This window comes from Heptranchias perlo, chromosome 3 (genome assembly GCF_035084215.1).
Source record: "Heptranchias perlo isolate sHepPer1 chromosome 3, sHepPer1.hap1, whole genome shotgun sequence".
Taxonomy (NCBI): domain Eukaryota; kingdom Metazoa; phylum Chordata; class Chondrichthyes; order Hexanchiformes; family Hexanchidae; genus Heptranchias; species Heptranchias perlo.
Window position 1 is genome coordinate 98181698 of NC_090327.1, and position 26304 is coordinate 98208001.

Here is a 26304-nt window from a genome sequence, read left to right on the forward strand (position 1 = left end):
ACCCCCAACATTTGTCTCAATCCCCATTCACCCCCATCATTTGTCTCAATCCCCATTCACCCCCCAACATTTGTCTCAGTCCCCATTCACCCCCATCATTTGTCTCAATCCCCATTCACCCCCATCATTTGTCTCAATCCCCATTCACCCCCATCATTTGTCTCAATCCCCATTCACCCCCATCATTTGTCTCAATCCCCATTCACCCCCATCATTTGTCTCAATCCCCATTCACCCCCATCATTTGTCTCAATCCCCATTCACCCCCATCATTTGTCTCAGTCCCCATTCACCCCATTATTTGTCTCAATTCCCATTCACCCCCATCATTTGTCTCAGTCCCCATTTACCCCCATCATTTGTCTCAATCCCCATTCACCCCCATCATTTGTCTCAGTCCCCATTCACCCCATTATTTGTCTCAATTTCCATTCACCGCATTATTTGTCTCAATTCCCATTCACCCCCATCATTTGTCTCAGTCCCCGTTTACCCCCATCATTTGTCTCAGTCCCCATTCACCCCCATCATTTGTCTCATTCCCCATTCACCCCCATCATTTGTCTCATTCCCCATTCACCCCCATCATTTGTCTCAATCCCCATTCACCCCCCATCATTTGTCTCAATCCCCATTCACCCCCATCATTTGTCTCAATCCCCATTCACCCCCATCATTTGTCTCAATCCCCATTCACCCCCCCATCATTTGTCTCAGTCCCCATTCACCCCCCATCATTTGTCTCAGTCCCCATTCACCCCCCATCATTTGTAAACTGGGGCGACCCAAAAGGCAGCGAAAAAATCCCAATAAGATTGAGATGAGAAATTGGAAGCATTCCAGGGCTCGGTGCTTTAGGGATAAATTTCCCCTTGGACAGTACGTCAGCCGGGCTGTCAATTGGGGGCACTCATCTCTGTGTCTGAATTCCTGGGGTGCTCTTCAGGGCACTAAATCATCAAAGGAACTCCATTCAGATACAGCACTTAGCTGAATCCCATTACAGCGGAGACAACTGAGAAATCGGTGGTGTATATATAGATTATAAAATGATCCTCAGATCTCTGCTTACTCATTGTCCCTTCCCTTGAATATGCTTCTTCCTTCCCCTTCCCGTATGCAGCACATGCAGAATTGTTGTGCTGTTTATTGAGATTTATGAGTACTAGCAAATCTTTTGCAACGTTGCTGACACTGACTCGGAAGATACACTGTTTTATTACAGTACCCATGTAGGGGTTAACACCAGGACCACTGATTCACAATGACTGAATAAGTCAAATCCAATTTTTGAAATGGTATTCTGGGATTTGTAATGGTGCTTTGGGTTTGAATTGCACAACTCTGAAAATATAAATGAGTGGCCTTTAATTTTTATATATAGTCCTTTATCCCTTGCCAGTTTTAAAGCTGAGTCTACACAGCAAGACGTACCAAGATGTATGTGAGATGTACTAATTGGACAAAAGCGGAGCCAACAATGAACCCTGGGGTATACAGCTTCCAGGTGGCAGTACTGATTCAGGAGAATATTGCAGTGCTGGAGAGAGAGGACAGAATCTATTTGGTTAGAGCTAAGAAACAATGGAGGCGCCATTACACTACTAGGTGTATTCTATAGGCCACCAATTAGTGGGCAGGATAGAGAGAAGCAAATTTGCAGGGAAATTACAGAGAGGTGAAAAAACTACAGAGTAGTGATAATGGGGGACTTCAACTATCCTAATATAGACTGGGATAGTAATAATGTAAAGGGAAAAGAGGGAGAGGAATTTGTGAAGTGTCTTCAGGAGCACTTCCCTGATCAGTACGTTTCCGGCCCAACGAGGAAGGAGGTATTGCTGGATCTGGTTCTGGGGAATGAGGTGGGTCAAGTGGAGCAAGATTTAGTGGGGGAAAATTTCGGGAACAGTGATCTTAGTATCATAAGGTTTATATTAGTTATAGAAAAGGACAAGGCGCAATGTAGAGGAAAAATACTCAATTGGAGGAGGGCCAATTTCAATGGGATGAGAACAGTACGGTAGCATAGTGGTTATGTTACTGGGCTAGTAATCCAGAGGCCTGGACTAAAATCCAGAGTCATGAGTTCAAATCCCGCCACGGCAGCTGGCGAATTTAAATTCAATTAATTAATTAAATTCAATTAATTAAATAAAAATCTGGAATTAAAATACTAGTATCAGTAATGATGGCCATGAAACTACCGGATTGTCGTAAAAACCCATCTGGTTCACGAATGTCCTTTAGGGAAGGAAACCTGCTGTCCTTACCCGGTCTGGCCTATATGTGACTCCAGACCCACAGCAATGTGGTTGATTCCTAATTGCCCTCTGAAATGGCCGAGCAAGCCACTCAGTTGCAAAATCTCGCTACGAAAAGTCATAATAAGAATAAAACCGGACGGACCACCCGGCATCGGACCACTAGGCAACGGACACGACAATGGCAAAACACCAAGCCCAGTCGACCCTGCAAGGTCCTCCTTACTAACATCTGGGGACTTGTGCCAAAATTGGGAGAGCTGTCCCACAGACCAGTCAATAGCCATACTCACAGAATCATATCTTTCAGCCAACGTCCCAGACTCTTCCATCACCATCCCTGGGTATGTCCTGTCCCACCGGCAGGACAGACCCACCAGAGGTGGCGGTACAGTGATAGACAGTCAGGAGGGAGTGGCCCTGGGAGTCCTCAACATTGACTCTGGACTCCATGAAATCTCATGGCATCAGGTCACAAATGGGCAAGGAAACCTCCTGCTGATTACCACCTACCGTCCTCCCTCAGCTGATGAATCAGTCCTCCTCCATGTTGAACACCACTTGGAGGAAGCACTGAGGGTAGCAAGGGCACAAAATATACTCTGGGTGGGGGACTTCAATGTCCATCACCAAGAGTGGCTCGGTAGCACCACGACTGACCGAGCTGGCCGAGTCCTGAAGGACATAGCTGCTAGACTGGGCCTGCGGCAGGTGGTGAGCGAACCAACACGAGGGAAAAACTTACTTGACCTCGTCCTCACCAATCTACCTGTCGCAAATGCATCTGTCCATGACAGTATTGGTAGGAGTGACCACCGCACAGTCCTCATGGAGATGAAATCCCGTCTTCGCTGTGAGGACACCATCCAACGTGTTGTGTGGCACGACCACCGTGCTAAATGGGATAGATTCAGAACAGATCTCGCAGCTCAAAACTGGGCATCCATGAGGCGCTGTGGGCCATCAGCAGCAGCAGAATTGTATTCCAGCACAATCTGTAACCTCATGGCCCGGCATATTCCTCACTCTACCATTACCAACAAGCCAGGGGATCAACCCTGGCTCAATGAGGAGTGTAGAAGAGCATGCCAGGAGCAGCACCAGGCGTACCTAAAAATGAGGTGCCAACCTGGTGAAGCTACAACTCAGGACTACATGCATGCTAAACAGCGGAAGCAACATGCTATAGACAGAGCTAAGCGATTCCACAACCAACAGATCAGATCAAAGCTCTGCAGTCCTGCCACATCCAGTCGTGAATGGTGGTGGACAATTAAACAACTAGCGGGAGGAGGAGGCTCTGCAAACATCCCCATCCTCAATGATGGCGGAGTCCAGCACGTGAGTGCAAAAGACAAGGCTGAAGCGTTTGCAACCATCTTCAGCCAGAAGTGCCGAGTGGATAATCCATCTCAGCCTCCTCCCGATATCCCCACCATCACGGAAGCCAGTCTTCGGCCAATTCGATTCACTCCACGTGATATCAAGAAACGGCTGAGTGCACTAGATACAGCAAAGGCTATGGGCCCCGACAACATCCCAGCTGTAGTACTGAAGGCTTGTGCTCCAGAACTAGCTGCGCCTCTAGCCAAGCTGTTCCAGTACAGCTACAACACTGGCATCCACCCGACAATGTGGAAAATTGCCCAGGTATGTCCTGTCCACAAAAAGCAGGACAAATCCAATCCGGCCAATTACCGCCCCATCAGTCTACTCTCAATCATCAGCAAAGTGATGGAAGGTGTCGTCGACAGTGCAATCAAGCAGCACTTGCTCACCAATGCTCAGTTTGGGTTCCGCCAGGACCACTCGGCTCCAGACCTCATTACAGCCTTGGTCCAAACATGGACAAAAGAGCTGAATTCCAGAGGTGAGGTGAGAGTGACTGCCCTTGACATCAAGGCAGCATTTGACCGAGTGTGGCACCAAGGAGCCCTAGTAAAATTGAAGTCCATGGGAATCAGGGGGAAAACTCTCCAGTGGCTGGAGTCATACCGAGCACAAAGGAAGATGGTAGTGGTTGTTGGAGGCCAATCATCTCAGCCCCAGGGCATTGCTGCAGGAGTTCCTCAGGGCAGTGTCCTAGGCCCAACCATCTTCAGCTGCTTCATCAATGACCTTCCCTCCATCATAAGGTCAGAAATGGGGATGTTCGCTGATGACTGCACAGTGTTCAGTTCCATTTGCAACCCCTCAGATAATGAAGCAGTCCGAGCCTGCATGCAGCAAGACCTGGACAACATCCAGGCTTGGGCTCATAAGTGGCAAGTAACATTCGCGCCAGATAAGTGCCAGGCAATGACCATCTCCAACAAGAGAGAGTCTAACCACCTCCCCTTGACATTCAACGGCATTACCATCGCCGAATCCCCCACCATCAACATCCTGGGGGTCACCATTGACCAGAAACTTAACTGGACCAGCCATATAAATACTGTGGCTACGAGAGCAGGTCAGAGGCTGGGTATTCTGCGGCAAGTGACTCACCTCCTGACTCCCCAAAGCCTTTCCACCATCTACAAGGCACAAGTCAGGAGTGTGATGGAATACTCTCCACTTGCCTGGATGAGTGCAGCTCCAACAACACTCAAGAAGCTCGACACCATCCAAGATAAAGCAGCCCGCTTGATTGGCACCCCATCCACCACCCTAAACATTCACTCCCTTCACCACCGGCGCACTGTGGCTGCAGTGTGTACCATCCACAGGATGCACTGCAGCAACTCGCCAAGGCTTCTTCGACAGCACCTCCCAAACCCGCGACCTCTACCACCTAGAAGGACAAGGGCAGCAGGCGCATGGGAACAACACCACCTGCACGTTCCCCTCCAAGTCACACACCATCCCGACTTGGAAATATATCGCCGTTCCTTCATTGTCGCTGGGTCAAAATCCTGGAACTCCCTTCCTAACAGCACTGTGGGAGAACCGTCACCACACGGACTGCAGCGGTTCAAGAAGGCGGCTCACCACCACCTTCTCGAGGGCAATTAGGGATGGGCAATAAATGCCGGCCTCGCCAGCGACGCCCACATCCCGTGAACGAATAAAAAAAAAGATATAGTTGAGATACTGGATGGGCTAAAAATTGATAAGGAAGAGGTACTGGAAAGGCTAGCTGTACTTAAAGTAGATAAGTCAACTGGTCCGGATGGGATGCATCCTAGGTTGCTGAGGGAAGTAAGGGTGGAAATTGCAGAGGTGCTGGCCATAATTTTCCAATCCTCCTTAGATACATGGGTGGTGCCAGAGGACTGGAGAATTGCAAATGTTACACCCTTGTTCAAAAAAGGATAAACCCAGCAACTATAGGCCAGTCAGTTTAACCTCATTGAAGGGGAAACTTTTAGAAATGATAATCCGGGACAGAATTAACAGTCACTTGGACGAGTGTGGATTGATTAGGGAAAGCCAGACCGGATTTGCTAAAGGCAAATCATGTTTAACTAACCTGATAGAGTTTTTTGATGAGGTAACAGAGAGGGTAGATGAGGGCAATGCAGTTGATGTGGTGTATATGGACTTTCAAAAGGCGTTTGATAAAGTGCCGCATGGTAGGCTTGTTGTCAAATTTGCGGCCCGTGGAATAAAGGGGGCAGTAGCAACATGGATACAGAATTGGCTAAGGGACAGGAAACATAGAGTAGTGGTGAACGGTTGTTTTCCAGACTGGAGGGAGGTGTACAGTGGTGTTCCCCAGGGGTCAGTGCTGGAACCACTGCTTTTCTTGATATATATTAATGACTGGGACTTGAGTGTACAGGAAACAATTTCAAAATTTGCAGATGACAAACTTGGAAGGGTAGTAAACAGTGAAGAGGATAGCGATAGACTTCAAGAGAATATAGACAGGCTGGTGACATGGGCGGACACGTGGCAGATGAAATTTAACGCAGAAAAATGCGAAGTGATACATTTTGGTAGGAAGAATTAGCAAAGGCAATGAAAACTAGAGGGCACAACTCTCAAAGGGGTACAGGAACAGAGAGATCTGGGGGTATATGTGCACAAATCGTTGAAGGTGACAGGGCAGGTTGAGAAAGTGATTAAAAAAGCATATGGGATCCTGGGCTTTATAAACAGAGGCATAGAGTACACAAGTATGGAAGTCATGATGAAACTTTATAAAACACTAGTTCGGCCACAACTGGAGTATTGTGTCCAGTTCTGGGCACCACACTTTAGGAAAGATGTGAAGGTCTTGGAGAGGGTGCAGAATAGATTTACTAGAATGATTCCAGGGATGAGGGACTTTAGTTACGTGGATAGACTGGAGAAGCTGGGGTTGTTCTCCTTGGAACAGAGAAGGTTGAGAGGAGATTTGATAGAGATATTTAAAATCATGAAGGGTCTAGGCAAACTAGATAGAGAGAAACTGTTCCCATTGGCAGAAGGGTCAAGAACCAGAGGACATAGATTTAAGGTGATTGGCAAAAGAACCAAAGGTGACACGAGGAGAAACTTTTTTACACAGCAAGTGGTTAGGAACTGGAATGCACTTCCCGAGGGGATGGTGGAGGCAGATTCAGTCATGGCCTTCAAAAGGGAACTGGATAAGTACTTAGAATCATAGAAAATTTAAGGCACAGGAGAAGGCCATTCGGCCCATTTTGTCCACGCCTGCTGAGAAACGAGCCACCCAGCCTAATGCCACTTTCCCGCATTAGGACTGTAGCCCTGCAGGTCATGGCTCTTCAGGTGCACATTTAGGTATTTTTTTAAATGAGTTGAGGGTTTCTGCCTCTACCACCCTTTCAGGCAGTGAGTTCCAGACCCCTACCACCCTCTGGGTGAAAAATATTTTCCTCATTTCTGCTCTAATCCTTCTACCAATCACTTTAAATCTATACCCCCTGGTTATTGACCCCTCCGCTAAGAGAAATAGATCTTTCCTATCCACTCTATCTAGGCCCCTCATAATTTTGTACACTTCAATCGAATCACCCCTCAGCCTCCTTTGTTCCAAGGAAAACAACCCCAGCCTATCCAATCTGTCATCATATCTAAAATATTCCAGTCCTGGCAACATCCTCGTAAATCTCCTCTGCACCCTCTCTAGTACAATTACATCCTTCCTGTAATGTGGTGACCAGAACTGTGCACAGTACTCAAGCTGTAGTCTTACTAGTGTTTTATACAATTCCAGCATAACCTCCCTGCTTTTATATCCTATGCCTCAGCTAATAAAGGAAAGCATTCCATATGCCTTCTTAACCACCTTATCTACCTGTCCTGTTACTTTCAGGGATCTGTGAACATGCGCTCCAAGGTCCCTCACTTCCTTTACACCTCTCAGTATCCTCCAATTTATTGTGTATTCCCTTGCCTTGTTTGCTGTCCCCAAATGCATTTCCTTTCTTGAAAGGAAAAAATTTGCAGGGATAGGGCGGGGGTGTGGGACTAGCTGGATTGTTCTTGCACGAGCCAGCGCGGACTCGATGGGCCGAATGGCCTCCTTCCGTGCCGTAACCTTTCTATGATTCTCTGAAATCTTTGAAAGTGGCAGCACAGGTTGAGAAAGCAGTTTAAAAAGTATATGGGATCCTTGGCTTTATAGATAGAGGCATAAAGTACAAAAGCAAGGAAGCTATGTTGCACCTTTATGAAACACTGGTTCAACCACAACTGGAGTATTGTGTCCAATTCTGGGCACTGTACTTTAGGAAGGATGTGAAGGCCTTAGAAAGGGTGCAGAGGAGATTTACTAGAATGGTTCCAGGGATGAGGGACTTCAGTTACGTGGATAGACTGGAGAGGCTGGAGTTGTTCTCCTTGGTGCAGAGAAGGTTGAAAGGAGATTTGATAGAAGTGTTCAAAATCATGAAGCGTTCAGATAAAGTAAATAAAGACAAACTGTTCCCATTGGCGGAAGGGGCGAGAACCAGAGGACACAGATTTACGGTGATTGGTAAAAGAACCAAAGGCGACATGAGGAAAAACTTTTTTACGCAGCGAATAATTATGATATGGAATGTGCTGCCTGAAAGGGTGGTGGAAGCAGATTCAATAGTGGCTTTCAATTGGATAAATACTTGAAGGGATAACATTTGCAGGGCCAAGGGGAAAGAGAGGGGGAATGGGACTAACTGGATTGCTCTTACAAAGAGCCGACACAAACTCGATGGGCCAAATGGCCTCCTTCTGTGCTGTAACGATTCTATGATTCAAACCTTCTCCAATCTGAGCAACGCCCATTAACCCTAACTTTTCTTGTCTGTCAAATAACCTTCTGTCCATACTGCTACAACTCCTCTTATACCATATACCTGAATTTTTCTAACAAGCCTCCTGTGAGGCACTAAATTGAATGCCTTCTGAAAATCCAAATACACTACATCCATATCATTCCCTTTATCTGTACAATCAGTCACTTCTTCAAAAGGATTTGTCAAACTTGACTTAAACTTTAACAGATCCATGCTGGCTGCCCTTGATTATCCCATACATCTCCAAATTCTCACTAATTTGATCTCAGATTATGGATTCTATGGATTTCCCATGCCACGTATCCAAGAGCTTTGGCTGCAATGAAACTTTTATACCTCAGGTTGTGGTTTGTGTTTTGTAGTTTGTATATTCTTTATGCTGGTATGGTATTAACATTTTGAATTATATTATTCTATATTAATCTTGAGTTTGTTTCTATACACATTTTGAATTGGTGTCACAGCCCTCTACACCCTACTTCCCTTGCATTTGAGAACTCTGAAGTATAATACAAATTGTTTTATCATCTTGGTCAGTTGTAAGTATTTTAACTTCATAGAATCATGGAATCTTACAGCACACGAGGAGGCCATTCGGCCCATTGTGTCTGTGCCGACTCTTTGAAAGAACTATCCAATTAGTCTCACTCCCCCACTCTTTCCCCATAGCCCTGCAAATTTTTCCTTTTCAAGTATTTATCCTTGATGATGATCCTACAGTTTTGACCAATATTGTAAAACGATGTCTAAAATATAAACTATCAATTGGACTATTCTACTACCTGTCTTATATTTGCTATTATGTCCCTTAACCTTATCACATCCTCAGGATGTCCCAAAGTGCTTCACAATTAATGAATGAGAGTCCACACCGCCTACAGTACAGTTTGCCTGTTTTACGCAGTGGCCAGTGTACCCAAAAAATGTAAAATTCCTGGAGGTGGCGGGACAACAAGAAATTTAGCTGCACTGAAAGGAAGGCGGCAAACTTAATCTTCCATTTCCTGTTCTGTGTACATTTACTGTCTAAATGCCCCAGTGTCGTTACTCAATGCTCAAGATGGGTATAGAGGGATATGGGCCAAGTGCAGGCAATTGGGACTAGCTTAGTGGTATAAACTGGGCGACATGGACATGTTGGGCCGAAGGGCCAGTTTCCATGTTGTAAACTTCTATGATTCTATGATTCTATAATGCCTGATCCAAGTCGCAGAAATCATGAAAGAACTTAATGACAGACACATCACTAAGGTAATCACACTTTAACGAGGTGCAAACAGCTACTTGAACTGCCCAAAATAGTTGGCTCGCTTAATACGGTTTAAGCAGCACCTTTGTAATTGACTCCAATGGTAATGGCAAATGGTTAGCGCCATTTGCCTGATATAGGCGGCTGTCCGGGATAAGCGCAGACAGTGTAAATGTTGGGGACTGTACGTCTAAAGTGCAGTCACTGTTATTATGTAAGATAAATGCGGCAGTCAATTTGTGCACAGTGAGTCCCCACAAACAAATGAGATGACTGACCAGTTAATCTGTTTTTGATGGTTTTGGTTGAGAGAAGAATATTGGTCAGGACACCAGGAAGAACTCCCCTACTGTTCTTTGAATAGCGCCATGGGATCTTTTATGTCCACCTGAGAGGGCAGAGTTGGCTTAGCATCTCATCTAAAAGAAGGCTCAGAAATTTGCAAAGTAGCCACAGTATAAAGATGACTGACAGTTTGTATTGCATAAGCCTTGTTAAACATTAAAAATATCCATTTAAAAATTAAGATGAAGAATTTTCAAGGTGCAGTCTCTGTTCAGTCCGTAAATTTTGCCTCTTTACTTCCTACATGGCTTTGGATGATATGTACCAGGATTTATTGCTCTGTATTAGACTTGTGTTTCCAAAAAGGTTTTGAAAAGTCATACTTTGTTCTATGGTGAGGAACTATACCCAATCACTATGGGGTTATTTCCAGAAGGTTTCCCCGCCCCCACAAGTTGTAGTCACAGAGTTTGGACGATGAGTGACACTTTCAGAACTTGATTTGCGCAATGATTTTCCGCAGAGTTCTGAAGTCATCTCCTCCCACGCAGTTTCAAACTGCGACAATTTTCAAAATGTCAACTCGCAAAATAAAAAACAACTTACATTAGTTTTAACGTGGCATAACAAAAAAGCAGAGGAAAAACATTCTAAGTGCACATGAGGGGCGGTGTGATGGAGGGCAGCAGCAAGTGTTGCAACGCAGGGCTCACACCCCATAATCAGCTCACCACTGAGTTTCTGATGTAATGGTGTCACTGTGGGGAATTACAAAATGGAGCCAGGTGCTTTCCCTGTGAGGGAAGCTGGTCACCCCTATTTGTATTCAGGAACCGAATAATGACCAGTTTCATTGACAGGTTGCCACCTGTCTACCCAAGCTCTTGGCTGTGGACAGGCCATGGTGTGGTGAGACCAAGCTGGAAAAAAGGAAGAACATGATTTAAAAACAGTGTCACCTTCACAGAAAGATGCATGAGTTCCCAAAACAGATCAACGCATACATTGGTTGCGATCTTTTATTCTAATGTTCTCCCTTTTCGCCCTACCTGAAGGCACTAACTCATGGCAGATTAATTCTACTGTTGTTTGCAACCCTTTGTTACGTTGCTCAAATGTCTATCCTTCAAATTGTGAGCGGGGATAGTGAGCAACAGCTTTCCAACTGAGGCATCGTGGGAGTTGTAGGAGAAGGATGTCCTTGATGAGGATCAATTTGATCTCAGATTATGGATTCCTGGCTTAAAATTCATATTTGTTTTTCCTTATAAACTTATAATGTGCAGAGCATTCCTGATTACTCTGACACAACAACACAATTTTTGAAAATATCTTTCAAGAAATTTGTACAATTCACTACACATTGTAGAATTCCTTACATTGTAGGATTCTGTACATTGTAGGATTCCATATACCAGATAGCATTAACTCCTTGCTATGGACCAATTCCACAGACGCCCTCTGATACCTTCACATGGGAAGCCATTATTCTTGCGTGAGCCTTGTCTGGCTATTCAGTATGTGGACATTGAGTGAGGATAGAACCACATTGGAGCATCACAACCAAGCACATTTCTGCCTTCATCCAATGGCCACACACAAGCACTTCCAGCAGGGGATGTTGGACAATGATCAGGAGTGGGAATCCTGTCCTTCCATTCTCAAACCCAGAGGCACAGAAACCATCTGTAACACCCTGACCCCGGCTGAGATCAGTTATCTCAGCACAGACCAGAAAAGAGGTTGAACCTGGGATATTTTGCCTCTGTAGGTTTACTGCTTAAACGCACCATTCCATCAGTGGAGCCCAGAATTCCATTTGTTTCTGCTGCATTTGGGGAGTTTTATTTACATGTAGGACATTAAAGTGTTCTACTTGCATTCGTTGTGGGTTTGTGCTTTTCAGGGCCCAACGCAAATATTGTATATCAAGTGAATGGAGTGAGGACAAGCTGTGTTGGTGAGCGACCAGTGTACATTTATATCACATCACACACAAGCACAAAAGTGTACAAGTACCAGCCTTATCCTGTACCAGCACCGTATAGCTCCTGTGTGAAACAAGCACTGATGGCAGCTTTTATGCGCTGTGCCCATTTCAGAATTTGACAGAATTTGGTACAGCATTAGAAAAAAGTAAAATAGGATCATTTTGAAATTATGAACATTAGGCCAAAGTAGGAGGTAGTTACTTAAGAACAAAAGAATTCTCACAGTGAATAAGTAAAGCAGTCAGCCCAACAAACCTGTCCCTATTTGGTTAGAGTTAAGAAACAATAGAGGTGCCACTACACTACTGAGTGTATTCTATAGGCCACCAACTAGTGGGAAGAATATAGAGAAACAAATTTGCAGGCAAATTACAGAGAGGTGCAAGAACCATAGAGTAGTGATAATGGGGGACTTCAACTATCCCAATATTGACTGGGATAGTCATAGTGTAAAGGGCAGAGAGGGGGAAGAATTTTTGAAGTGTGTTCAGGAGAACTTCCTTGATCAGTACGTTTCCAGCCCAACGAGGAAGGCGGCATTGCTGGATCAGGTTCTGGGGAATGAGGGTCAAGTGGAGCAAGTGTCAGTGGGGGAACATTTAGGGAGCAGTGATCATAGTATCATAAGGTTTATATTAGCTATGGAAAAGGACAAGGAGCAATCTAGAGTAAAAATACTTAATTGGAGGAGGGCCAATTTTGGTGGGTTGAGAACGGATCTGGCCCGGGTAAATTGGAATCAACAATTGGCAGGCAAAACTGTAATCAAACAATGGGCGGTCTTTAAAGAGGAGATGGTTCGGGTACAGTCTAGGTACATTCCCACGAGGCAGAAAGGTAGGGCAACCAAAGCCAGAGCTCCCTGGATGACGAAAGAGAAAGAGAGTAAGATGAAGCAGAAAAAGGGGGCGTATGACAGATGTCAGGTTGATAATACAAGTGAGAACCAGGCTGAATAAAGAAAGTTCAGAGGGGAAGTAAAAAAGGAAATAAGAGGGGCAAAGAGAGAGTATGAAAATAGACTGGCAACTAACATAAAAGATTTCCAAAAGTCTTCTATAGGCCTATAAATAGTAAATGGGTAGTATGAGGAGGGGTGGGGCCAATTAGGGACCAAAAAGGAGACCTACTCATGGAGGCAGAAGGCATAGCTGAGGTTCTAAATGAGTACTTTGCATCTGTATTAACAAGGAAGAAGATGCTGCCAAAGTCCCAGTAAAAGAGGAGGTAGTTGAGATACTGGATGGGCTAAAAATTGATAAAGAGGTAGTACTAGAAAGGCTGGCTGTACTTAAAGTAAGTAAGTCACCCAGTGCAGATGGGATGCATCCTAGGTTGCTGAGGGAAGTAAGGGTGGAAATTGCAGCGGTACTGGCTATAATCTTCCAATCATCCTTAGATATCGGGGTGGTGCCAGAGGACTGGAGAATTGCAAATGTTACACCTTTGTTAAAAAAAAAAGGTGTAAGGATAAACCCAGCAACTACAGCCAGTCAGTTTAACCTCAGTGGTGGGGAAACTTTTAGAAACGATAATCCAGGACAAAATTAACAGTCACTTGGACAAGTGTGGATTAATTAAGGAAAGCCAGCACGGATTTGTTAAAGGCAAATCGTGTTCTTCTAACTTGATTGAGTTTTTTGATGAGGTAACAGTGAGGGTTGATGAGGGCAGTGCGGTTGATGTTATGTATGTGGACTTTCAAAAGGTATTTGTTAAAGTGCCACATAATAGGCTTGTCAGCAAAGTTGAAGCCCATGGAATAAAAGGGGCAGTGGCAGCATAAATACGAAATTGGCTAAGTGTCAGGATACAGAGAGCAGTGGTGAGCAGTTGTTTTTCGGACTGGAGGAAGATATACTGTGGTTTTCCCCAGGGGTCGGTGCTGGGACCACTGCTTTTCTTGATATATGTTATTGACTTGGATGTACAGGGCACAATTTCAAAATTTGCAGATGACGCAAAGCTTGGAAGTGTAGTGAACAGTGAGGAAGATAGTGATAGACTTCAAGAGGACATAGACAGGCTGGTAGAATGGGCAGACACGGGGCAGATGAAATTTAACACAGAGAATTGCGAAGTGATACATTTTGGTAGGAAGAATGAGGAGAGGCAATATAAACGAAAGGGTACAATTCTAAAGGGGGTGCAGGAACAGAGAGACCTGGGGGCATATGTGCACAGGTCGTTGAAGGTGGTAGGGCAGATTGAGAAAGTGGTTAAAAAAGCATATGAGATCCTCGGCTTTATAAATAGAGGCATAGAGTACAAAAGCAAGGTGGTTATGATGAACCTTTATAAAACAGTGGTTTGGCCACAACTGGAGTATTGTGTCCAATTCTGGGCACTGCACTTTAGGAAGGATATGAAGGCCTTAGAGAGGGTGCAGAGAAGATTTACTGGAATGATTCCAGGGATGAGGGACTTCAGTTACATGGACAGACTGGAGAAGCTGGGGTTGTTCTCCTTAGAGCAGAGAAGGTTGAGAGGAGATTTGACAGAGGTGTTCAAAATCATGAGGGGTCTAGACAGAGTAGATAGAGAGAAACTGTTCTCATTGGCGGAAGGGTCGAGAACCAGAGGACACAGATTTAAGATTATTGGCAAAAGAACCAAAGGTGACATGAGGAAAAACCTTTTTATGCAGCAAGTGGTTAGGATCTGGAATGCACTGCCTGAGGGGGTAGTGGAGGCAGATTCACTCGTGGCTTTCAAAAGGGAATTGGATAAATACTTGAAGGGAAAAAGTTTGCAGAACTACGGGGTAAGGGCGGGCGAATGGGACCAGCTGGATTGCTCATGCAGAGAGCTGACACGGGCTCGAGGAACTGAATGGCCTCCTTCTGTGCTGTAACCATTCTATGATTCTATTCCACAGACCCTGTAAACTATCCCATCACGAATTCTACCCATCCATTTAATCTCCACAGGCCCTGTGCACTCTACCCACCCATTTAATCTCTTTCCACAGGTCTTGTACACTCTACCCACCCATTTAATCTCATTCCACAAGCACTGTAAACTTCCCTCCAGCACGGACTCTACCCACCTATTTAATCTTTTAGAGTCCTGCGTAAATGCTTCAAAAGTAATTGTGCAAAATTCAAAAATAGTCATCCATCCTCACATTTCCACTATGCCAACCCCTACAGATTTCTCAGTTTGAAGTTAGCTCATGAGGTTCAAGTTTAAACAGCCTTTCTGTCTTTATTCCCAGCTGGTCCTGCTTTGGCCTTTATCTAGAAGGCCTGGCCCCATTGGTGCTGTCCATGCCAGTCTTGGACTGGACAATATACCTACCATGGTACAGTTAAATCTCTTTTATCTCATCGAAACATATAAAATTCTAACAGAATTAGACAGACTAGATGCAGGGAGGACGTTCCCGGTGGCTGGGGAGTCCAGAACCAGGGGTCACAGTCTCAGGATACGGGGTATGCCATTTAGTACCGAGATGAGGAGAAATTTCTTCACTCAGAGGATGATGAACCTGTGGAATTCTCTACCACAGAAGGCAGTGGAGGCCAAGTCATTAGATGTATTCAAGAAGGAGATAGATATATTTCTTAATGCTAAAGGGATCAAGGGATATGGGAAAAAGCAGGAACAGAGTACTGAGTTAGACGATCAGCCATGCTCATTTTGAATGGCGGAGCAGGCCCGAAGGGCTGAATGGCCTACTCTTGCTCCTATTTTCTATAGAATCATAGAAGTTTACAACATGGAAACAGGCCCTTCGGCCCAACATGTCCATGTCGCCCAGTTTATACCACTAAGCTAGTCCCAATTGCCTGCACTTGGCCCATATCCCTCTATACCCATCTTACCCATGTAACTGTCCAAATGCTTTTTAAAAGACAAAATTGTACCCGCCTCTACTACTGCCTCTGGCAGCTCGTTCCAGACACTCACCACCCTTTGAGTGAAAAAATTGCCCCTCTGGACCCTTTTGTATCTCTCCCCTCTCACCTTAAATCTATGCCCCCTCGTTATAGACTCCCCTACCTTTGGGAAAAGATTTTGACTATCTACCTTATCTATGCCCCTCATTATTTTAGAGACTTCTATAAGATCACCCCTAAACCTCCTACTCTCCAGGGAAAAAAGTCTCAGTCTATCCAACCTCTCCCTATAAGTCAAACCATCAAGTCCCGGTAGCATCCTAGTAAATCCTTTCTGAACTCTTTCTAGTTTAATAATATCCTTTCTATAATAGGGTGACCAGAACTGTACACAGTATTCCAAGTGTGGCCTTACTAATGTCTTGTACAACTTCAACAAGACATCCCAACTCCTGTATTCAATGTTCTGACCAATGAAACCAAGCATGCTGAATGCCTTCTTCACCACCCTATCCACCTGTGACTCCACTTTCAAGGAGCTATGAACCTGTACTCCTAGATCTCTTTGTTCTATAACTCTCCCCAACACCCTACCATTAACGGAGTAGGTCCTGGCCCGATTCGATCTACCAAAATGCATCACCTCACATTTATCTAAATTAAACTCCATCTGCCATTCTTCGGCCCACTGGCCCAATTTATCAAGATCCCGTTGCAATCCTAGATAACCTTCTTCACTGTCCACAATACAACAATCTTGGTGTCATCTGCAAACATACCAACCATGCCTCCTAAATTCTCATCCAAGTCATTAATATAAATAACAAATAACAGCGGACCCAGCACCGATCCCTGAGGCACACAGCTGGTCACAGGCCTCCAGTTTGAAAAGCAACCCTCTACAACCACCCTCTGTCTTCTGTCGTCAATCCAATTTTGTATCCAATTGGCTACCTCACCTTGGATCCCGTGAGATTTAACCTTATGTAACAACCTACCATGCGGTACCTTGTCAAAGGCTTTGCTAAAGTCCATGTAGACCACGTCTACTGCACAGCCCTCATCTATCTTCTTGGTTACCCCTTCAAAAAACTCAATCAAATTCGTGAGATATGATTTTCCACTCACAAAACCATGCTGACTGTTCCTAATCAGTCCCTGCCTCTCCAAATGCCTGTAGTTCCTGCCTCTCAGAATACCCTCTAACAACTTACCCACTACAGATGTCAGGCTCACCGGTCTGTAGTTCCCAGGCTTTTCCCTGCCGCCCTTCTTAAACAAAGGCACAACATTTGCTACCCTCCAATCTTCAGGCACCTCACCTGTAGCTGTCGATGATTCAAATATCTCTGCTAGGGGACCCGCAATTTCCTCCCTAACCTCCCATAACATCCTATGTTTCTTCAATTGGAAATTATATCCCTCCCTCTCTTTGATCTAGCATTCCCTTCCCATCATTGCTTGTGGAGTCCTGGATAGAGATTTAAGGACCCCAGTTTTCTGAATGTGAGCTTCCGGCATGGAGTCTCACTTACTGAGAGTGCATGTCAGGATCATTCATTCACAGACTGAAGATTGCGGGGATCACACCCATTATTTCCTGATCTTGTGCCAGGAGTGCGTCATCTCAAAATCGTCCCTTTACACCGAGCATAGGACTCATACTCAGATTCCCCCAGCACTCTGCCTGCTCATACAGTTCCTGTCATTCATCCTTTGTTCCTAATACCCGGTTTTAATTGTTCGAATTCAAGTCTTTATATCCTCTATTAGCAATTGTCAGTTAGGTGATGATACCTCTCACAACGTCAAGAGGTTTGAGGTGGTAAAAGTTGTGCATTTTTGAACTAGACACAAGGCCCATAGGATCCTTAAAGGAATTTTTAAGAAATTTATCTTTTGTTTTTTTAATCAACTTTCTCCAATGCAAGGTGGGTGGTGAAGCACAGATGAGCCCCATCCTGGTTCACGTTCACTTTCAGCAAGAATCACCGGACAGCTGGTTATCTTCTTCCTCAACCAGGGTTTCCAAGGCCAATTGTACTGCTCCCTGAGAGCCGTGTGGTGATGCTCCCTCAATACTGGTGGTTTGGGAGTCCCAGGATCTTGACCCAGCAACGATGAAGGAACACCGATACTTACCCAAGTCAGATGGTGTATGACTTGGAGGTGATGGTGCATGAAGGGATCGAAATTGGGACCATCCTGATTTGTATGTAGCAGCTCCACTGTGAGTAGTACTTTCACCAGCTGAGCTACTGGGTGTCCTTTAGGAATTTGTTTTAAAAAAATTCACTACACCTCCTGTTTTGGCTGCCATTTTTACACCAGTTCCCAGGAAGAAGTGACGTTTGTCATTCACACTTGACCCCTAGCAACCCTCCCGATCCTCATTGGAGGAGCAGGATTTCTGAGCGCAGGGAATTAGTGATCAAGGATTACCTTTCCACATTCAGCATTCAAAGGGGTAGAAATTTGTCTGGGCCCATTTTCAGGCCCAGATTCAGCACTGCACAGGCAGTGCAGGCTTCAACCAGGAGGCCCAAGGCTGGCCCAAAATTATTCCTCGGGCCTCATTAACATTTTGTGCGCAAGCTGCCGCCATCTGTGGATGCCTCTGCAGGCAGCTCACATATTTGAAGAGGATGAAAGCCTGCCGCCAAGGCAAGTCCTGGGAGGGAGTTTGGAGTGGGCAATGACCGGTGTGGTGGGGGGAGGGGGGAGCGATCGCAAGGACTTGAGTCAGGGGAGCTCTCCTGCTCCTGCTGGCTCCACAGGAATGCTTTTTTAAATCGTTATAAAAATTCAATCTTACCTCTTGTTGGTGACTGCTGCTTAGGCCACAGCAGCCGCTGAAGAATCCTAAGCGGAGCAGGCCCAGCACCTGCTCTGCTCTTCAGAAACAAATTCCCCAGGGGGGTCCTTAAACGGGCGTTAGGTCCCTAACTAACACATGCGAGAGGCCTGAGCGGCCGCCTGGAAAGTAAACCCGGCTAATTTAGCAGTGGCCTGAACGCAAGTGCAATTTGGGCGCCAGCCGATTCACTGCTAAATTTGTCAACGTTGCACCCGTTTTACGCCAGAAAAACAGATGCAATACATACCAATTTCTACCCCAAAATATTGTGAAGGTGGTGACCTCCCTGGACAACAGCCGCTGCATAGTAGTTTTGGGGAGGACAATTTTTCACTTAGGAATGATAATGTTTAAAAGTTACATACCCAATATATTTCTGTAATGAATACTTGAGGATGGAGTCTCAATCTCAGCATATTTTAACTGAACATTTCTTTTCCTAAAAGTTTGTTCTTGGGATGTCGCATTTATTGCCCATCCCTAGTTGCCCTGAAAAGGAAAGAACATGCATTTATATAGCGCCTTTCACAACCTCAGAACATCCCAAAGCACTTTACAGCCAATGAAATACATTTGCAGTGTAGTCATTATTGCAACACAGGAAACACGGCAGCTAATTTGAGCACAGCAAGCTCCCACAAACAGCAACGAGATAATTGACCAGATAATCTGTTTTAGTGAATGTTGGTGGAGGGATAATATTGGCCAGGAGTCTGGGGAGAACTCCCCTGCTGTTCTTTGAAATAATGCCATGGGATCTTTTACGTCCACCTGAGAGGCAGACGGGGCCTCGGTTTAACGTCTCATCCGAAAGACGATACCTCTGACAGTGCAGCACTCCCTCAGTACTACACTGAAGTGTCAGCCTGGATTTTGTGCTCAAGTCTCTGGATTGGGACTTGAACCCACAATCTTCTGACTCAGCGGCAAGCGTGCCACTACTGAGCCAAAGCTGATAGCGTGGTGGTGGGACTTCTTGAACCGCTGCAGTCCGCTGAATTCCAGGATATTGAGCGAATGACGATAAAGGAACGGCAATATACATCCAAATCAGGATAGTGTGTGATTTGGAGGGGACGATGTTCCCATTCTCATAGTGATGGCAATCTTTAAGAAGCTGTATAATTATATCAAGTGTAAAAAAACATTCTTTGTGGTTTAAAGCTTTATATTTGCATCAAGTGGCTGATCTCATCGGTCTCTGTGGCCATCCAGCAGTGATCTGGGGACAGATGTGGTAGCAACACATCCGATCTGCCTCGGTTATGTGCACTGTAAGGCACAGAGGGTTTAGCAGCTGCTGGCTAGAAATAGACAGCTGGAACTCCCTGTCCTAGTGGAGTGTTTAACCAGGCAGTAATTCCAGGGCATTCCACCCTTGTTTATAAGTGCTTTTTAAAAAATGTTAAGCTTTTCTAAAGTACTCAAGAAGATGTTTATTTTTCTATCTTGTTGGTGGTAGGGAACAATTTCTGCAATTAAAGGCTCAAACTTGGCAGGAAAGCAGCTTTGAAAAAGTGAAGATGTTTAATTGGTGTCGTGTCTTTTTTTCACTTTAAAGGGACACCGTCGTCAAGAAAAAGTGCTGGGCAAACCTTTTTCCATTTGTTCACAAACACGCAATGCAATAATATGAATCAAGCCAAATCGCATTGTCATATCACTTGACAGTAAAGCCATTGTGGTGAAAATAACACTCAGTTCCTCCTCAAGCAACAAACAAGCTTGCCAAACATTGTTTCAAGTGGGTAGTGCCCCTTTAATAGCAATATTACACACTACAGTATAGTCTGCTTACTGATAAAACCATGCTGCAGTGTTGTAATTCATCAGTCATGCAGAAGAATTGACTAATAGTGAATTAACTGGAATTTTAATTAAACTAAGCTCTGCTGTTGCTTGTTTCCCATCACAATTCCTTCACTGTGTTTACTAATTGGTTTAGGGACTATTTCAAGCTCCACAGCTTCCTATTTGGGTCTATGTCAATACCACAATCATCACCGTCTCGTTTTTTTTTGGTGAGGCCTGAAAGTTCTGCTCTTTGTGCATGGTTGTGTCTACAATAAAGATTGAATAACTTGCATCTTAATAGAGAATGTGTAAACACAGCACTTGTTTAATAGGCTTGTGAAGTTTTAGTGTTGAATGCGGGAGTGAAGAAGTGTTACAACTTGAGCTCTTTTTTCTCTCAACAGTGATTCCTGTAAGTGTACTAAGTTTTTCACAATCCAGAAACTGTGCCTTTCCAATGTTCTGTTCTCGCAGAGGTGTACAATTATTTAACAGCCTTGACTGGTGCTGACAAAATGTGATGCCATTATTTTCAGCTCTGGCCCGTATTTACATGCCCTGGAATCAACTCCACCACCCTCCTTAGCTGCTCTGCGGCTGAGATCATTGATATTTTCTTTGAATCTGAGCTGAGCTACCTACCCATACCTGGTCTGTTGCCAAGGCACCGTTCTTTCACAGCAATGCTGACTTACACCTCTACCTCACCTCGTTCGCTGCTGAAAGCCCCAGCCTCATCTTCGCCACCTCCAGGATCAAGTTCTCAAATACTTTCCTTACCAGTTTGCCTGTCTCCACCCTTCACAAACTTCAGCTAATACAGGATGCCACAGTCCTGAGTTCTCTCTCCCACAAAAATCCTGCACACTCATCACCTCCCTATCCTCATCCAGCTCCACTGACTCCCTTTGCCCGAGCAGATTAACTTCAAATTGCCCAAGCTCATTTTCAGATCCCACCTTGGTCTCACCCTGCCCTATATGGAAAATCTTTCCCAGCCATCCATCTCAGCTCACATCCTCCATTCCACTATCTTTGGACTAATGATTGCCGCTTCACCCATTCGAGAGACGAAGGCTAATCCTTCAACCTTTATGCACCGGCCATCTAAACTCTCTTCCAAACGCACTCACCTATTTCTTGAAATGCGTTTTCAGACTCTTTCTCTCCCACCCACCCCCCAATTCCATCACTTCTTGCTCAAGTTCAGCCCTTTTAAAGTCCTCTGCAATGTTCTTTTTTGTGAGTAAGGATATATAAATGCAAGTTGTTTCACCTGAGGGATCAACAACCACCCCAATTGCAGTAATCTGCTCAGTTGTCTGTAACAGTACGTAATAGGTCAATTAACATTCATAAGAATGATGTCCAGGGTCTTTGTTAATTCAATGAAGCTCTGTTTCTGAACAGCAAACTCAGCCTGTTCAAATTCTCGTTAACCCTCAAACAAGACCTTTTTTGTAAGATCTTTCATAGGATTGGCGCAACTGCTTTTCAAAGGAAGTCTCCTATTTCAAACTCCTGCTTTTAATCTCTTAACTGTCAAAACTAACACTGTTGTTCATTCTTTTGATGTAGAGATTTTAACCCAGAGCGAACAATACTTCATGTTTATTTAGAAAGAAAAAACTTGCATTTATGTGGTACCTTTTCATATCGTCAGTACATCCCAAAGGGCTTCACATCCAATGAATTACTTCTGAAGTCCAGTCATTGTTGTGTAGGCAAACACAGCAACCACTTTGCACTCAGTAAGATCCCACAAACAGCACATGAGATAATTTTCCAGTTATTCTGTTTTGGTGGTATTGCTTGAAGGATCAGTGTTGGCAAAGACATTGGGAGAACTCTCTGCTCTTCTTCAAATAGTTTTCAAGATCTTTGACATTTATCTAAACAAGCAGACAGGGCCTGTTTAATATCTCATCCAAAAGATGGCACATCTAACAATGCAGCACTCCGTCGCACAGCACTGATATGCCAGCCTGCTTACGTGCTCAAGTCCTGGAGTTGGGCTTGAACTGGCAATCTTCTGACTCAGAGGCAAAAGTATTACCAACTGAGCCAAGCTGACACTGCAACAACAACAATAACTTGTATTTATATAGCGCCTTTAACACAGTAAAACATCCCAAGGCGCTTGACAGGAGTTTAATCAGACAAAAATTGACACTGAGCCAAAGAAGGAGACATTAGGACAGGTGATCAAGAGCTTGGCCAGAAAGGTAGACTTTAAGGAGCATCTTAATGGAGGAGAGAGAGGCGGAGAGGTTTAGAAAGGGAATTCCAGAGCTTAGGAGCTAGATGGCTGAAGATATGGCTGCCAATGGTGGGGGGAAGGAAGTGAGGGATGCACAAGAGGCCAGAATTGGAGGAATGCAGAGTTCTCAAAGAGTTGTAGGGCTGGAGGATGTTACAGGGATAGAGAGGGGCAAGGCTATGGAGGGATTTGAACACAAGGATGAAAATTTTAAAACTAGAATTAAACCCAGTGTCACAAGTACAACGATCAGTTTAAAAGAAGACATGATTACTTTTCATGGCCAGGTCAATCTTGAAAAACTATCTGGTGAAGCATACCTGCCCTTTTAAATCAAAAGAACAATGTTGCTAATTAAATCAAGGAAACAAACCAATTTGATGTGTGGAGCAAATGAAACAAGCAATTCACACTTTGCTACACAAGTGGGAGAGACTTTCAACAGTCTGCTACCCGTTTCTCACCTAAAAAATGGGTGAAAGTCTGGTGATGACCTTGTGCACCCATTTAGCTACTTGAATCAACTTTCGGGCAGGCCTTTAAATGGAGACCCAGCACTCCCACCCAAAATAAGCAGGAGGCTGTTTCAACATGTAAATCGGGGTCCTTCGCCTATTGTAGGACCCTGATTTAACTTTCAAGAAGAAAGGGGCAAAGCATGGGTGGCACAGGCCAACCCAACTTTTTCCAGGCGCTGAGAGACCTAACCGGATGTCCTTAAAGGGACCGCTGGAGACTTCTCCCAAAGCATAAGCAAGAGTGCTCCTCTGGGCCCCATAAAAATCTTCCAGCCCACTGCCAACTTATTCTCATCCCCACAACAGGACTTACCTGCCAGCCAGCTGTGATGTTCCTCCTCACCAGACTGGCGAGATGCAGCGGGATGCCGGTTTGGTGCCCGCAGCTCGCTGAGAAAATGTTATTGAGTTCTGAACCTGAAAGTGGTTTGGGTCTCCCAACTGCCACTGCCGATGTCGCGTGCATTCGGCACCTAAACCAAAAGTCTCCCCTTTTTTTGTATTGGAAAACTCCCCAAAATTTGCATAGGGGCACTCTGTACTTTGCAGTTTCTTTAAGTAACTGTCTTCCTGCCATTGATATCAGTCTATTCACATCCATATAACACCCTTCCATTACAAATATACTCCCTGCTATTTTCCCGTAGAGTCCAGTTGCTTACAACAGTTTTTACTTCAGTGAGATTCATGTAGTAGGGTATAGGAACAGAAGTGGGCCGTTCAGTCCCTTGAGCCTGTTCTGCCATTCAATTATATCATGGCTGATCTGTATCTTAATTTAATTTATCTGCCTTTGCTCCATATCCCATGATACCCTTACCTAACAAAAACCTCTGGATCTCAGTCTTGAAAACTTCAATTGATCTAGAATCCACAGCCTTTTGGGTTGAAAGTTCCAGATTTCCACTACCCTTTGTATGAAAAAGTGCGTCCTGATTCCACTCCTGAATGGCCGAGCTCAACTTTAAGATTGTGCCTCACTGTTCTGGATTCCCCCACCAGAGGAAATATCTTCACTGTATCTACTCTACTTTAAACACTTCAATTAGATCACCCCTCAACCTTCTAAACTCAAGGGAAAAGCAGATTGAGAAGCTTTACAGAACAACAGAGTGCCTTTAAATCCACAGCATTCTCAGAGTAAATATAAGTTTACTCTTTATCTGGCGTTGAAATCTTATGTACTAATTAAAAGTTGATGTGGATCCACAACAGTTAAGTTTCTTATGTGTAACACCCAACTGTCTTGATTATTTCACAGGTCCTGCTGTCAGGTTCAGTAACTTCAAGGTGTCAAATCCAAAGCCACCGCCTCTGATTGGACAGCACACAGTTGAGGTACTGAAGACTATGCTGGCTTATAGTGAGAGTTATATCAATGAATTGCTCGCAGCTGGAACAGTCACCCAGCATGCACTGCACTAAAGGCTAATCTCTCTTACACAAGCATTTTTGACCTTTCTGAGATCAGCCACCTTCACAATTCAGGCAAGACCTTTTATAATTGCACATGCACAAATGAATCAAGGTAAATTTCACTCCAACTTGTTGCAAGGCAAATCTGCAGTGTGAGCCTTAATATAGTGAAATGCAGAATGGTTAATGAAAATATATGATAAATATAATCGTCGTATGGTAAAATACTGTTATTCACAGTCCTTGTCTAAGAAATCTTGGAAAAGATGTCCAATAACTATAGAGAGCATGTGAATGCAGTACTGTTTGACTTTGTGGAAATTCACCCACTTTTACTGAATGGAAAGTTGACTTCCACAAGCCAGCACCATTGTCGGGATTTGTAGCTGAAACAAAAAATGTAGGTGATAATAAATACAAGGCCACTGTGAACCTGCCAGAACTCTGCGGCTGGAAATTGCACAAATCCAGTGCAATTCAGCAAAATTACTTTTTTTGTTAAATGACCGATCTATTCTATTATCGTAATGCAAACAAAAGCAATTGATGAGAAATTTTTAAGAGGTTGATCTTTGTACTGCTGCACAGTGTTGAAAGTTTACTGATAAAACTGTCATTGTATCCCTAATTTCTTACTGGAATCAGTTATCTGCACTACAGTATGTAAATTGTTTACATATCATTAGTTTGGAAAAGCTAACAGATATTGTCGGAATAAACATTTCTATCTGTTTCATGTGGCTTTTTTTAATACAAATATTTTTGAGTCGGAGGAAGAATTTTGAAGGAATGCATGTTGAGTTTCAATGCTGGGACTGTATATGGAGTTCAAGTATAGTTTCATAGTCAGCTTTGACAGTGACTATTGAAGTAACTTTAAAAAGACAGGCACTGGGCCGAGAAAATGCACTTTCCTTCATATAAGAGTCTGGGGTTGGAAGCTGTCCAGATATTAAATACCAGATCACAAAAGTCACCCATGTAATTCCTAAAATCAGTTCACTGGTAGGGGGGGGGTCAAAGGTGCTGTGCGCTCTCTAGAAAACTGCACGCAGTAACCCCCCTGCAACCTGTGGCATTCCCTCAGCTCTGAGCTTGCCCCCAGATCAAGGACAGAAATAATACACAATATGGGGACAGCAAACAAATGCTCAATGCAGCGTTTTAAAAGCACATTTGTCCCTGGGTTTTTCTGTTATTTTCTCATTCTCCTTGAGGCAGCTCACATTATCTGTGTTTGTTTGGCTGCAGCGATTTTTTGAATAGTGGATGTTTGTTTAAGGTGGCATGTTCATCATTAGCGCTGCCATGAAAAACTCAATGAAATATTTCTTTATGACGTGAAATTAACACAACAAAGTTAAGGCTGTCTAGGTCTGATATGAAAGAACGTATTACAAATTCCATTTTTTTGTATATCAAACTACATGGTTTTTAACTTGTCTTATAATGAAAGCATTTGGGAAGTTTATTTTATTGTGTTTCTGAAACATTTCTGATGTCAATATATTGGTCATTTATTTGTTTTCCATTAATATTTTATGGCACATAGTTTTGAATTAGTACATACATCCAGACGAATAAACAGAAGGAAAACAAGGGAGGTAATTTGCACTAAGTTC

The 26304-nt window shown here is 44.1% G+C and overlaps 1 protein-coding gene across 2 annotated transcripts in view; it reads left to right on the forward strand.

Annotated features, from left to right (window-relative positions):
* sugct (succinyl-CoA:glutarate-CoA transferase) overlaps positions 1-25418 on the forward strand; it is a 449184-nt gene extending 423766 nt beyond the window's left edge. For both annotated transcript variants that reach the window (XM_067981026.1, XM_067981035.1), the window contains one exon: positions 24528-25418. In XM_067981026.1, coding sequence (XP_067837127.1) covers positions 24528-24691 — 164 coding nt within the window. In that variant the 3' untranslated portion in view covers positions 24692-25418. The remainder of the gene's footprint in view (positions 1-24527) is intronic.
* Positions 25419-26304: the final 886 nt, after the last annotated feature.